At 53.5% G+C, this 10,824-nt stretch overlaps 1 protein-coding gene across 1 annotated transcript; it reads left to right on the top strand.

Annotated features, from left to right (window-relative positions):
• Positions 1–6,647: 6,647 nt before the first annotated feature.
• On the top strand, positions 6,648–7,983 carry BDP81DRAFT_329133 (uncharacterized protein; the record flags this gene model as incomplete). The annotated part of the gene is made up of 3 exons (XM_060585282.1): positions 6,648–6,824; positions 7,061–7,335; positions 7,392–7,983. Coding segments are annotated over 3 exons (1,044 nt in total), but the record flags the coding sequence as incomplete, so codon positions are not given.
• Positions 7,984–10,824: the final 2,841 nt, after the last annotated feature.

The raw sequence follows: 10,824 nt of genomic DNA, 5'->3' as shown, positions 1-10,824 counted from the left end.
GGTCACACAGTGGCATGGCAGGTGCTGTGGCCTTGTGTTCTGCCGCAACCCAAAAGGAGTGAATATTAGCGTAACGAGTTCGCTACACCACACGACTTCGGATCCGTCTGGCGTAGGAGTCAGTAGGCTGCATGCCCTACCTACTGTACGTTCGCCATTGTCGAGTCGAGGTGAAATGTATCCGCAGGTAGACCGAAATGCACCTGGGTGCGCTACCTTTGCTGAAGTATCCGTACCTTGACGACTGTCGCCAGGGAAAACGGCAAAGACATGTTTCAGTCGAGGTTGAGACAATGAGACGCACCGACCGAGACAAGCAAAGAACGGCTCTATCTGGCAGACAAGCGAGACTTGCAGTTGAGATTCAGGCTCAAGCCGAATCTCCAGCTGCCGCCTCCCCTGACGTGGAGTACAAAATGCAAATCAAATCCAAATCAATCTGCATGGGTAGGAAGCCTGTCAGCGAGAGTCTTGCCCATATACGGTACGTAGCGATCGACAGTGCCAATCGTAAGCATGGTTCGCCTTACGCCATGCTCGAGGTACGACGAAGCTGACCACAAAAACAACCACGCCAGTCTGGAGCCTTGCTTGAGGAGGCCATACGATGGTGAGTGTCATTGGGGGCTCGACCTCGTAATCAGGCCCGTGGCGTCGTTGGCTCCTGGCCTGACCCGTGATCGTGGTCGTGATTGCTGTAACTACTGTGTGACCTCGGACGGGCGTACGCAGACCAGCGATAGCTTGCAAGTTGGCGAAGCTTTGCATACCGGCCCGCCATCATGGGCATAATTTTGGAGAGTCGAAGACGGCGGCATGCCCTTGAAGAAGTGGAAACTGGAAAGTGACGTGACGGGACAAGCCAGCGGATCCGAGAACACAAGCATGATCCATCATCCCGCACCAACCATCCCACGCCGTTTTGAGTGCCCTCATTTTGGCGGTTAAGGAAAACACTATTTCGGAGTTAGTCTGGGCCCGATGATGGATCCGATTTGGCCTTCCCATCCCGCGGGAACCCGGGTAGCCACAGAGTTGTGTGTCCGATGTTCGCTGTGTATGCAGTAGTGTATCCGTAGTCGCTCTCTGAGAGGTACAGGAGGATATGAAGAAACCATGGCAGGAATTGCAATTGTAGACGACGTCAAGAGTCGATGGCGGGCAGCTCAGAGTGAGTGGTCGACAGGGATCTCGGGCGGGCACGGCGGGATAGTATTTGTTTTTCTGACTTGTTCTTTTTTCTTTCTCGATCTCTGCGAGTAGTCGTCCGTAGCGTCGCTCACCGTCGATGATTCGGGTTTTTTGTTTCTTTTTCTTCATTCCGGGGAAACACCAGCTGGTCTCAAGGCTTTGGAGGCTTCGGAGGCGTTGTCGAGGAAAGAGACATGGGCACGCCGCACGCCAACCGCCCACCCGTCCGTACTTGAGGTACCTGAGGTAGGTACGGATAGATATTCGTACGAGAAGAAGGTACGAGTGAAGGTACGAATACCGCATCAAGGCTCAAGAGTGGAAGGATCGACTGGGGTTCCAGATGTACCTTCCCGACGCCTCCGTACTTGCACTTGCAACAACGCACATTTCCAGACGGGATCCACTCGGGGATACCCACAGGCAGGTACAGATACTGCAGCGGTACATGACCTCGTGGCTGCAACCAAAAGTTAAGGTAGCCAGGTATGATTCTCCCGCGCCCCCAGTAGCCCAGCACATCGTCACCCAATGTGCCAACCCATCCACTTGGGCGCTGCTGCTTCACTGGTGCTTCAATGGCAGGTGGTACCTAAGGTACGGATAGTAAACCGTAGACGGAGGTGCATCGCCGAGAATGAGGGCAGGAACCGATAATTCGACAACCTCCTTCCGTCTCTCTGTTCCATTATCCTAGCGTCCGCCTCAAGTCGTTCCGTAGGTACCTTACCTCCCGGATACCAGTCCTCAACTTTGGTCCTTTCCCACGCGCGTCTTCACTCCTCATTGGTTTCTTTCAACACTAGTACCTAATGATCCAGCCAGGATGTACGTTCTTGTCTCCCTTCAATCAATCCAACTCTCAACTACATCGAATTTGGACGCCGTCTGCCAGTCAATCAGCCCGTCGCTGATACGAACACCTTTTTTGCGCCTTCAAAAGTGTCCGAGTGATGTCAGAGTCTCCAAGAAGAGCCTGGCATGGAGATACAAACACCAGCCGTAACTTTCTGTATGGAAGCACCAAGCAGACTGGTCACACCCCTCGACGACGGGACACTGCAGCAAACAGTCAAGTGACAGCGCAAGCTACTGGACCCATTGGGACCCTCATGAGACCCGCACCAGCTGCAGTATGGGAAGGTCAGGTACGGCCGTCCGTCCGTGACTCCATTTGAAGGATGGCGAGGCGACCTGACAACCAAAGATGGTCTACGGAGTATTACACACACAGCACATGGTCTTCCCCTCATCACGCCTAGCCGCTGCATCTCAACGACTGCCACACGACCTCGCCTTCCGCCATGACACCGAAGACGGCCCAGGTCAATCTGGATGAACATGGCTGAAGTCGAATAGGACGGCGGTCATTGAACCTCAAGAACCGTTCATCCGGCAGCGATTGCGCCGGCCAATTTGGACTGATGCGGACATGGCGTGGGTGGTGGCATGGCGGTCTTCACATTCCATCTAGAAGGGAGGGTGTTCCCACTCAGGTACGCCGCACACGCACCAGTTGCAGCGCGGTCGACGTTGCGCGCAACGAATTCTATCGGTCACCAGCTGCCGGCCACGTTCCAGCCGCAAGAGGTCAAGCAAAGGAGAATACTGCCCGGCGACGCCAGCCAGCGGCAGCACCATTGGCGGACGGCTTTTCAGCCCGCCTTACTTTGTACCTTGCCATGCCAGCGAAGCAGAACAAGACGCAGAGAAGCCTTCTCGACCCATTCGTGCCAGTCTGCGTTCTCTTCCTGACTAGCCCATCTCCTGTGGTTGATTCTACCTCTGACCGCCATGGAACAGCACGGTAACTATGTACCCAAGAAGCATCCATATTCTGTGCTCAAAACTTCAAACTCATCCGGCGGCTTCTTCCCCGGGACGTCGAGACCAGTATCCGTTGCCAATGGAATCCATCAAGCGAGCGACATTTGCCTCTACTCAAGACCCGGCAGGGGGGTGCACTAGCCGCTGCTGGCCCAGTGCGCTCACCATCACCATTGTCGCAACATGGAACTTGTGTATCCGTCAAGTAAGGACAGGCCGCGTTCTGCAGTCAAGGTACAGGCTGGGTACTCAGCCCACCAAGGAAGAACTGCAGGGCAGTAGCAGCACAACAGGACGAGACAGGAGACCATCTTTCCCCCAAGGATAGCGCCGTACGGTAGAACGGGAGTGGATCGGTTTCGTCCCTACAAAAACAATTTACGGCATTGTCAACCGTGGGAACAAACCACTCAAAACCAAAGGCACTTGTTCGTTGTTCCGGTTTCCTGTCACGGTGGGTGATGTATGAGCATGGCAGTGTGGACTTCTTCGTCGCAACGTCCAACATTGCCTGTTCGCGGACGCAAGTATATCCGTGTCTCTCCAAACGGGATGAGATGTCTTGCAGACAGATGCAGCAGCGGAAGGGCAATGGTCGGCGGCGAACCGAAAGTCGAGGGAGTGAACTTGTAACAATGTTACAGTTGAGACGGCGAGGGCCACGTTCGGGTGGCAGATCCACCAGCTACGGTCGAACTGGGACTGGGCTGGACCGGACAAAGCGGTTTTGCCCTTGATTGCCCGCCAATCCAGTCCTTGTCAAGGTTCGCGGCCGTGTGTCAAGTTTTGACGGATTGCCCTTCGTTCAAACAATTGGAAGCCGAAGCAATATGTCGGACTCTTATGATTGCAGAGAATAACCCGACGGAAGATATGGTAACCACGTCTGGTCCCGAACAAGCGGACGGCTGCATGGCTGTTTCTTTTCCCCACAGAAGAGAAACATGAAGCAAAGATATCGACGAGCAAGACAAGAACGGCACCGGCTGCTGAAAACGACGGGACAAAGGCAAGCCACCACAGATGAGGTTTGCCACATGCTGCCTGCTCCCGTTTCCGTTTCCCGTTGAGCAGCCACCAGCGAGTGCCCCTTGGTTCTCTTCTCATCAATCTTATCATAACAGCAAAATGAAAGCTATGGAGTCATGGAGACAAGAGGGAGACGAAGAACAAGGGGTAGAGACTGGGAATATGGAACTTTTCGCAAGAGTGGGAACAAGACGGAGAGGTGAGTGAGTCGATGGGCCCAATCATCGAATGACAGGGGAACGAACTATGGGATTTGAAAGGGAAAAGTCAAGGCCAAAAATATCCATGGAGATACCATCTCCCTACTCGGTGACAGCACTGACAAAGTTAAGCCATCCTTTTCCGGTACGATGCGGACGAGAGGATGGTCCGGTTGCCTACACAGTATTGTCGGGTGCAGCAGTTTTTCTGGCTGTTCGTCTCAGCATTTGGGCTGATTGGATTATGTTTTACAGTTTCTTTTCATCTATTACGGTTTCTTCATGTCCTTTGCTCAAGTTGTCAATGTCATCCTGTCAAAGTGGAAGTGGGCGGGCCCGGGCCCCGTGACTCGGAGACAAGCAATACCTTAGTAATTGGAAAGTTAGGGATACGGATAGACAATAGACTATTCATAAAGAGGGAGGAGGCAGGAAAAAGAGGCTCAGAGGGATACGGTGAAGGTTAAATGGATTATGGAACGAGGTGAGGGACCGCCCGCTATCGGGTGCTTTCCCGGGCTGGGCCCCCGGCCGGAAGTTGTCATGTAAACCTCGCCCATGCCCAATGCTTTTCCAAATTCTCCATACCGCAGTGCAGTCGGTGTATGGATAGGTCACAGGCTATCTTGTTACGCGCGGGTCGGGTTGGGTAACTTGGAGTCTGGCTGGGTATTGCCCACCTCGTCCTCACACTATCGCGCGCAAGTGGTGCTTTTGCTTCTGTGTTGTCTCGCGGCCACCGTTCGAATGTCTTCGCCCTTTTGGCTTCCTTCTGCCCCCATGTGGCACCACGGCTGCGTGACTGTGACTGGCCCTGACTGATCCAACCCAACCTAACCCACAATCACATCTCATACGAAGCAGGACGCCAAGCACCGTCTTACCAGTCGACTGTCTTACTCCATCAGGCCTCACCTCGGTCTTCCATTCTGGGTTTCCCCTCTGGGTTTCCCCTCCAGAGCAGGGCTGGGCCGACATCAAGCGTCCATGTCTTTGGCGGCGGCAACCGCGCAGAACAGAATAGAACTGAACAGCACAGCGCAACGCAGCACATCACAGACTCAATGATTGGGGGTTACATCTTTTACACCAACATTGTCACTTTCTCTTCATCCTGTCTGGCTTACTCTATCCGTATCTTGCTCTTTCCTGAGATGATGCTCTCTCTTTAGCCATCATGGTACAAATACTGGTACTGACCGACTGGACTGGAGTGGTCGCCTTGGTTTCTGAGTTTCTGTGCAAGGTACAGCAACACCGACGGTCCCCTTGGTTGATTTCGCACACCCCGACCACCCCTGTCGCTTCGGCCAAAAAGGTCAGAGGTACAAGAAGTACAGGCACCAGGCGTCCGCCAGAGTGACCAGACCCCCGGCCATGGTCGTTGCTCCAGCCAGTCAGAGCATCCGCTGGCCCTTGAGATCGTACCCAGGGTGGGTCCCCTTCTTCCTCTTCTGCTCAGTCGCTCCCTCCCTCGTCCCCTTCCCTCCTTCGCTCTGGAGACTGAGCCGATGAACTCAGCAAAGTACACGCCAAGTACCCGTTATTGGCCAGGCGTGACACCCTGTCTCGCATGGGGGTGGGTACACGATCAGGTACATGTTACGGGGAAAAGCCACAGCGGTTGTTAGCAGTAAACCCCCATGGCTCCAGCGGGCTTTAGTGGTCTCTTCAGCGAGCTTTCAGTTGAACACACCATCGCTCCAAAGTACCACCGCTTGTACCAGCACTAATTACTACCGGTGGGTGGCCCTGCTGCGGTCCGGCCTGCCTGGGCTCTCTCTCACCTCACTCCTCAGTCCCCTCTGCTCTCTCTCTCTCCAAGTCCCACGGCCCATTTCTCTTTTGGCTGGGGACCTGGGCTGGGCTGACTGGCTGTGCAGCCTGTGCTTCCTTTCCGCTACTCTCCTCTTGTCCCCGATCTCGACTTCCTTCCCTTCACCACCCTCACCTTCACCTCTTCCTTACCCTGTTGTCTACAAGGCTTCCTCTCTCGCTTGTTTACCTACTGCGGTGAATCATTCTTTACATCTTTCTTCAGACGAAAGGGATTCCTCGAGCCTCAAACCCCAACGCCCGTCCTCGTCCATTCACTTCTTGCGAAGCCGGAAGAACCCACATTCAACCTCGCCATGGCAATCTGACGTCCTGCCTACCCGCCCCATAATCCGCCTGCGAGAATAATAGACGCAACTCAACCACCAAAACTCAACAACCGCCTCCTTTTGTCCTCCGACACCCCCGACTCGACATTCGACTCTACACTTGTTCAACTCTTCGCTCTATTCGAACTATTTGCTCGGAAGGCGAAAGCTGAGCCGGAGCATGCGAGGTGCAACCGGCCATCAACACAGCCGATTCGCGTGATCCGAGAAAGCGAGAGAGAGAGATAGACCCAATATGCCTTCTTCACTCAAAGTTCCGGAATCCGGCCTCATTCTTGAGAGCTCGGCCGCCTCGGGAAATCCTGTACCACCACAGGCTTTCTGCATCAACCTTTCTGATCATGTACTCGAGGACATGATCAAGTGTGTACAGGGTGGTGAGGACCTCCAACTGTCCTTGGGGAGCAGCCCGGTAAGTCCTACGCAACGCCCTTATTTGCCGATTTCCCTTGAACCCCCTCGAACAATTCACTTGTCCTCCCGACGGGAAGAGCTGGCACTTGTACCTGTATGCAAGGCGAAAAAAAAAAGCAGTGCACCGCTGCCCGTCTGGGACATCTGCTGCCGTCCGATGCCTACACAAACGACTCCCGCCCGCTAGCGGAAGCGCTGTTCGTTGACATATGCTAACGCTTCCTCGCTACCAAGACATTGCTCTACGGCTCCAATTCCCACACCCTCTCTCCGATCTCCGCGACATTCTCACACGACCTCTTCCTCACGAAACCATTCGAATCCACGAAACGAGCCACACGACTACCACAAACCTCATCACTATGGAAGAAGCTGCCCGGCTCCGAGGCTCCCAAGAAGGGCGAGCAAGCCAAGGCAAAGGGTGCACCTTCAACCTCGTCGTCCGGTATGGACTCAGATATAGAGAATCTGCAGAACTCCATCGCAGCGGCGACGGCATCGAAGAAGCAGTATGTTGACAGTGTCTGGGTCATGGTGGTCATGACACAACTAACAATGGCAATAGATCAAAGGTCATGGATAGGCCGCTGCCGGGCACCAACAAGAAGCCCACGGGAAAGACGGCCAAGTCCAAGTTGCTGTCGAGCATGGCGTCATATGGCAATGGTGGCGGCAAGTCATCGCCCTCAGGGTCGCCGGCTCTGGTAGCCGTCAGCTCACCGTCGATAAATCCTGTCTACGCTTCTTCGCAACAGATCGTCGAGAAGTCCAAGGAGCAAAGATCTATGATTGTACACGAACTAGCGGTGCAGGAGCGGCCGGCCGACTACCTGGAGAGCCTATGGGAAGGCAAAGACGAAGATTTCAAGCCTGCCCTGGAGAAGGTGGCCCAGTTCGAGTCAGATGCGCAAATGTGGGCACTGAGGAAGAACTACTGGAGAGAGTTGGACGTGTGGAAGTACGAATATGATACCCAAGATACCCGACAGAAAGCGATCGACAACGCAATCCGTCAATTCGACAAGATGCGGCTGGCAACAACGGAAACCGAGTGGCAGAAGCTTTTGCCGCGGGAAGAGCGAGGAAAGGGCAAGATCCTCAGCAAGCTGCAGGCAAATATTGCCAAGGCCTCCGCCGCACCACCTCCCAAGATCAAGGTCAGCGACGCAACAAGCGACAACGGCGACGAAGACGTTCTCAAGATGAAGGGCGGCGAGACAATGTCACGATCATCATCGAACCCGTTACCGCCGAAACCAAAGAAGGCTGCCGACTCTCAGGTTAAGCGTCTTTTGTCTACGAATAGGAAGCCCGCGACTCCCAAGGCTGCGCCAACGAAAGCAAAGGAAAAAGCACCTCCCGCTAGCAAGAACGGCCGGGTTCTCTCTGCAGAATTTGTTACCAACTCAGACTCTGATTCAGAGTCTTCGGAGGACAAGCCGATGGCGAGCATTGTGGCTTCCAAGCCCAGACCAGCGCCTGCGGCTGCCCCTGCCCCCAAGAGAAAGATCGAACATGCACTTCCACCAAAGCCGAAGATCGCCGTGCCCAAGCCAAAAGCCAGACCGGTCGAGAAGCCTGTAGAGAGGACAGTGGAGAGATCAATTGAGAGGCCCAAGGCAAAGTCGCCTCAACCTCCACGAGAGACTGTCAAGGCGGCTAAACCGCAGCCTGCCAAGCGACAGAGGGAAGAAGAGGCAGACGACAGTAGCTCAAGCTCTGGCGCCCCACTGGCCAAGCGTGCGAAGTCCAAGGCGCCCATCAAGGCGCCCGTAAGCCTCAAGCAACGGCCCGCAGATACCTCACATGCATCATCCCGCAACTCATCCGGCGTGTCTCTCAAGAGCAAAAATACATCACCGGCTAAGTCTTCGCCTTTGGCTTCGTCGCCGCCAACGAATGCGTCGGATCTTGAACACCCAGCACCGCCCAAGAAGCGCAAGGTTATGGAATCTTCCGACTCCAACGAGAGCGCCCGGACCAAGCAAGCCCCTAAGCGTCAGCGCGGGCTCAGCCCCGACCTGGTCAGCAAAGCCGCGCGTTTCAAGGCGTTCTACGAAAAGTATGAGGCTCTGCACTGGGAGATTACAGACATGCGCAACCCACCAGAGGACAAGATAGCAGATCTCCTCGACATGCGCCAGCGACTGAAGAGTCTCAAGATTGAGATTTACAAGGAATGCCCGCCCCCGAACAGCATCCCCAGCAGCGCCCCCATCGCGGTCGCTTAGGGAGGGACCGAGGCGGACAATTTCAAACTGCTTGACTGGCCGCTTGACAAGAGCAACGTATCAACGAAGAAGACGGCGAAGGAAGCCCCAGCCAAAAAGGCTAAGGCGAAGAAACGTGTTTTGGGATTTCTTTGGAAAAAGCGATAATTCTTCGGGACATCTCAAGAGAGTCCTCGACAGGACGGCCACTTGAAAGCATCAGCAACAGCGAAATGATTTTTTCACTTTTTTTTTTCTTCTTCATTTGGGCTGGGATTGCATCAAAGGGGACGGAACGGGCATTGGCGACCAGCATATAGGATTGCATGGACTCTGGAGAAAAAAAACCCAACTAACTGGAACACCGTGGATACGGGCCAGCAACTCTTGTCGTTGGAGATACTCACTTTCTTGTCTTCTTCATTTTGATTGATACCAGGTGGGTAGTCAGCTACACAGAACAGAACAGTATCCAAGTGAAAGTCATTTGAACGATTACATTGCCTGAATAATTGGTTTGAATTGAAGCGATTTGCCCTTTGTGATACCCCCCGTACTTGGGTCGACACTCGACAGCAATGATGCTGTATAGCCGTACGAACACGGCAGACGAGGCGTTTAATCATGCAGAGGGTATAAACGTCGCGTCCCCGTCCCCTGGCTGGAGATTGCAAATCCTTGGCTGTTTGTCCTGTCGACAACGGCCGTGCGCCTACTCCTTCATCTCTTCATCTTCTGGATCATACGGGGCGAGTACAGATACCTTTTTGGCATGCGACAGATGATTGGCATACACGACAGGTTGCTGCTTGTCATGACTAGGATAGCCTGTGTGAGATATCGGCTTTGCCCATTTGGTAACTTTTCTAAACTTGCCTTTGCGTCGTGACATGGAGTTCTCAGGTTGCTTGTGCTTCCCATCCGTTCCGCAGGACAGGACTAGCGGGGCTTCTACACTACTTGGGTTGGGAGGTGAGGTGCGACTCCACCAGAGCTCCCCGCAATTCATTAAATGGGATTTTGGGAAATTTGTTCGGGAGCAAAGCAAGAAGATACGTCAGCGGAAATGGATTGTTCTAGTGTTTCTCTTGTTTTCTTTTTGTTTTGAAATCAGAAAGACGAGCGCTTGGGTACCCTGTCTTTTGGCAACGAGATAGCTTCTACTAGGTACCTTACTTACCTGAGCATCATTTCCATTCCTCTCGCGTCAAACACCGGAATCAGTTTTCTTTGGGTGGAAGAACCTATCAAGAAGCTGCGCGGCTGCGTACGAGTAGGTACTCAAGTCTCAATACCACACGTTTGATTCAGTTCTAGATTGTTGAAGATGGTGTGGGGAGCCAACAAACCAAGGATCTTACATATCCTCATGTCTCTCGATTTTGTTACTTTCTTTCTTTCTTTCCTTTTTTTTCGCCATCCCAGATTTAGTTTTCCCTGCAGGCAAACAAGCAACAATTGAAAGAATGATTTAAAACCTTACTTTGCCCAGTACAAAGATCTTGGTAGGAATGAGGGGGGGTGGACCTAAGAGGTGATGCAAACTTGCGTGGTTTGCTTGCCTGCGCCTATACCCTGCAGCAGTCAGCCACGCCCAAATGAAGTAAGGGAAAACTCTCAAAGCAAAGCAAACCGCATTGAACTATACGCCACCAAATAACGCCAGTGAGAATATCTTCCCTTCTTACAAGGCGCCGATGGAAGGCGTGTATCCGAGGTTTTGCGTTTCCTTGTAAGCATCGCAAGCAAAAGAGAAGGGAAGCTTTGGATGGGGTCACTTTCGTCTGC

This window comes from Colletotrichum phormii (assembly GCF_030913505.1).
Source record: "Colletotrichum phormii strain CBS 102054 chromosome Unknown BDP81scaffold_22, whole genome shotgun sequence".
Classification (NCBI taxonomy): Eukaryota; Fungi; Ascomycota; class Sordariomycetes; order Glomerellales; family Glomerellaceae; genus Colletotrichum; species Colletotrichum phormii.
This window is presented reverse-complemented; position numbering and strand designations above follow the sequence as displayed.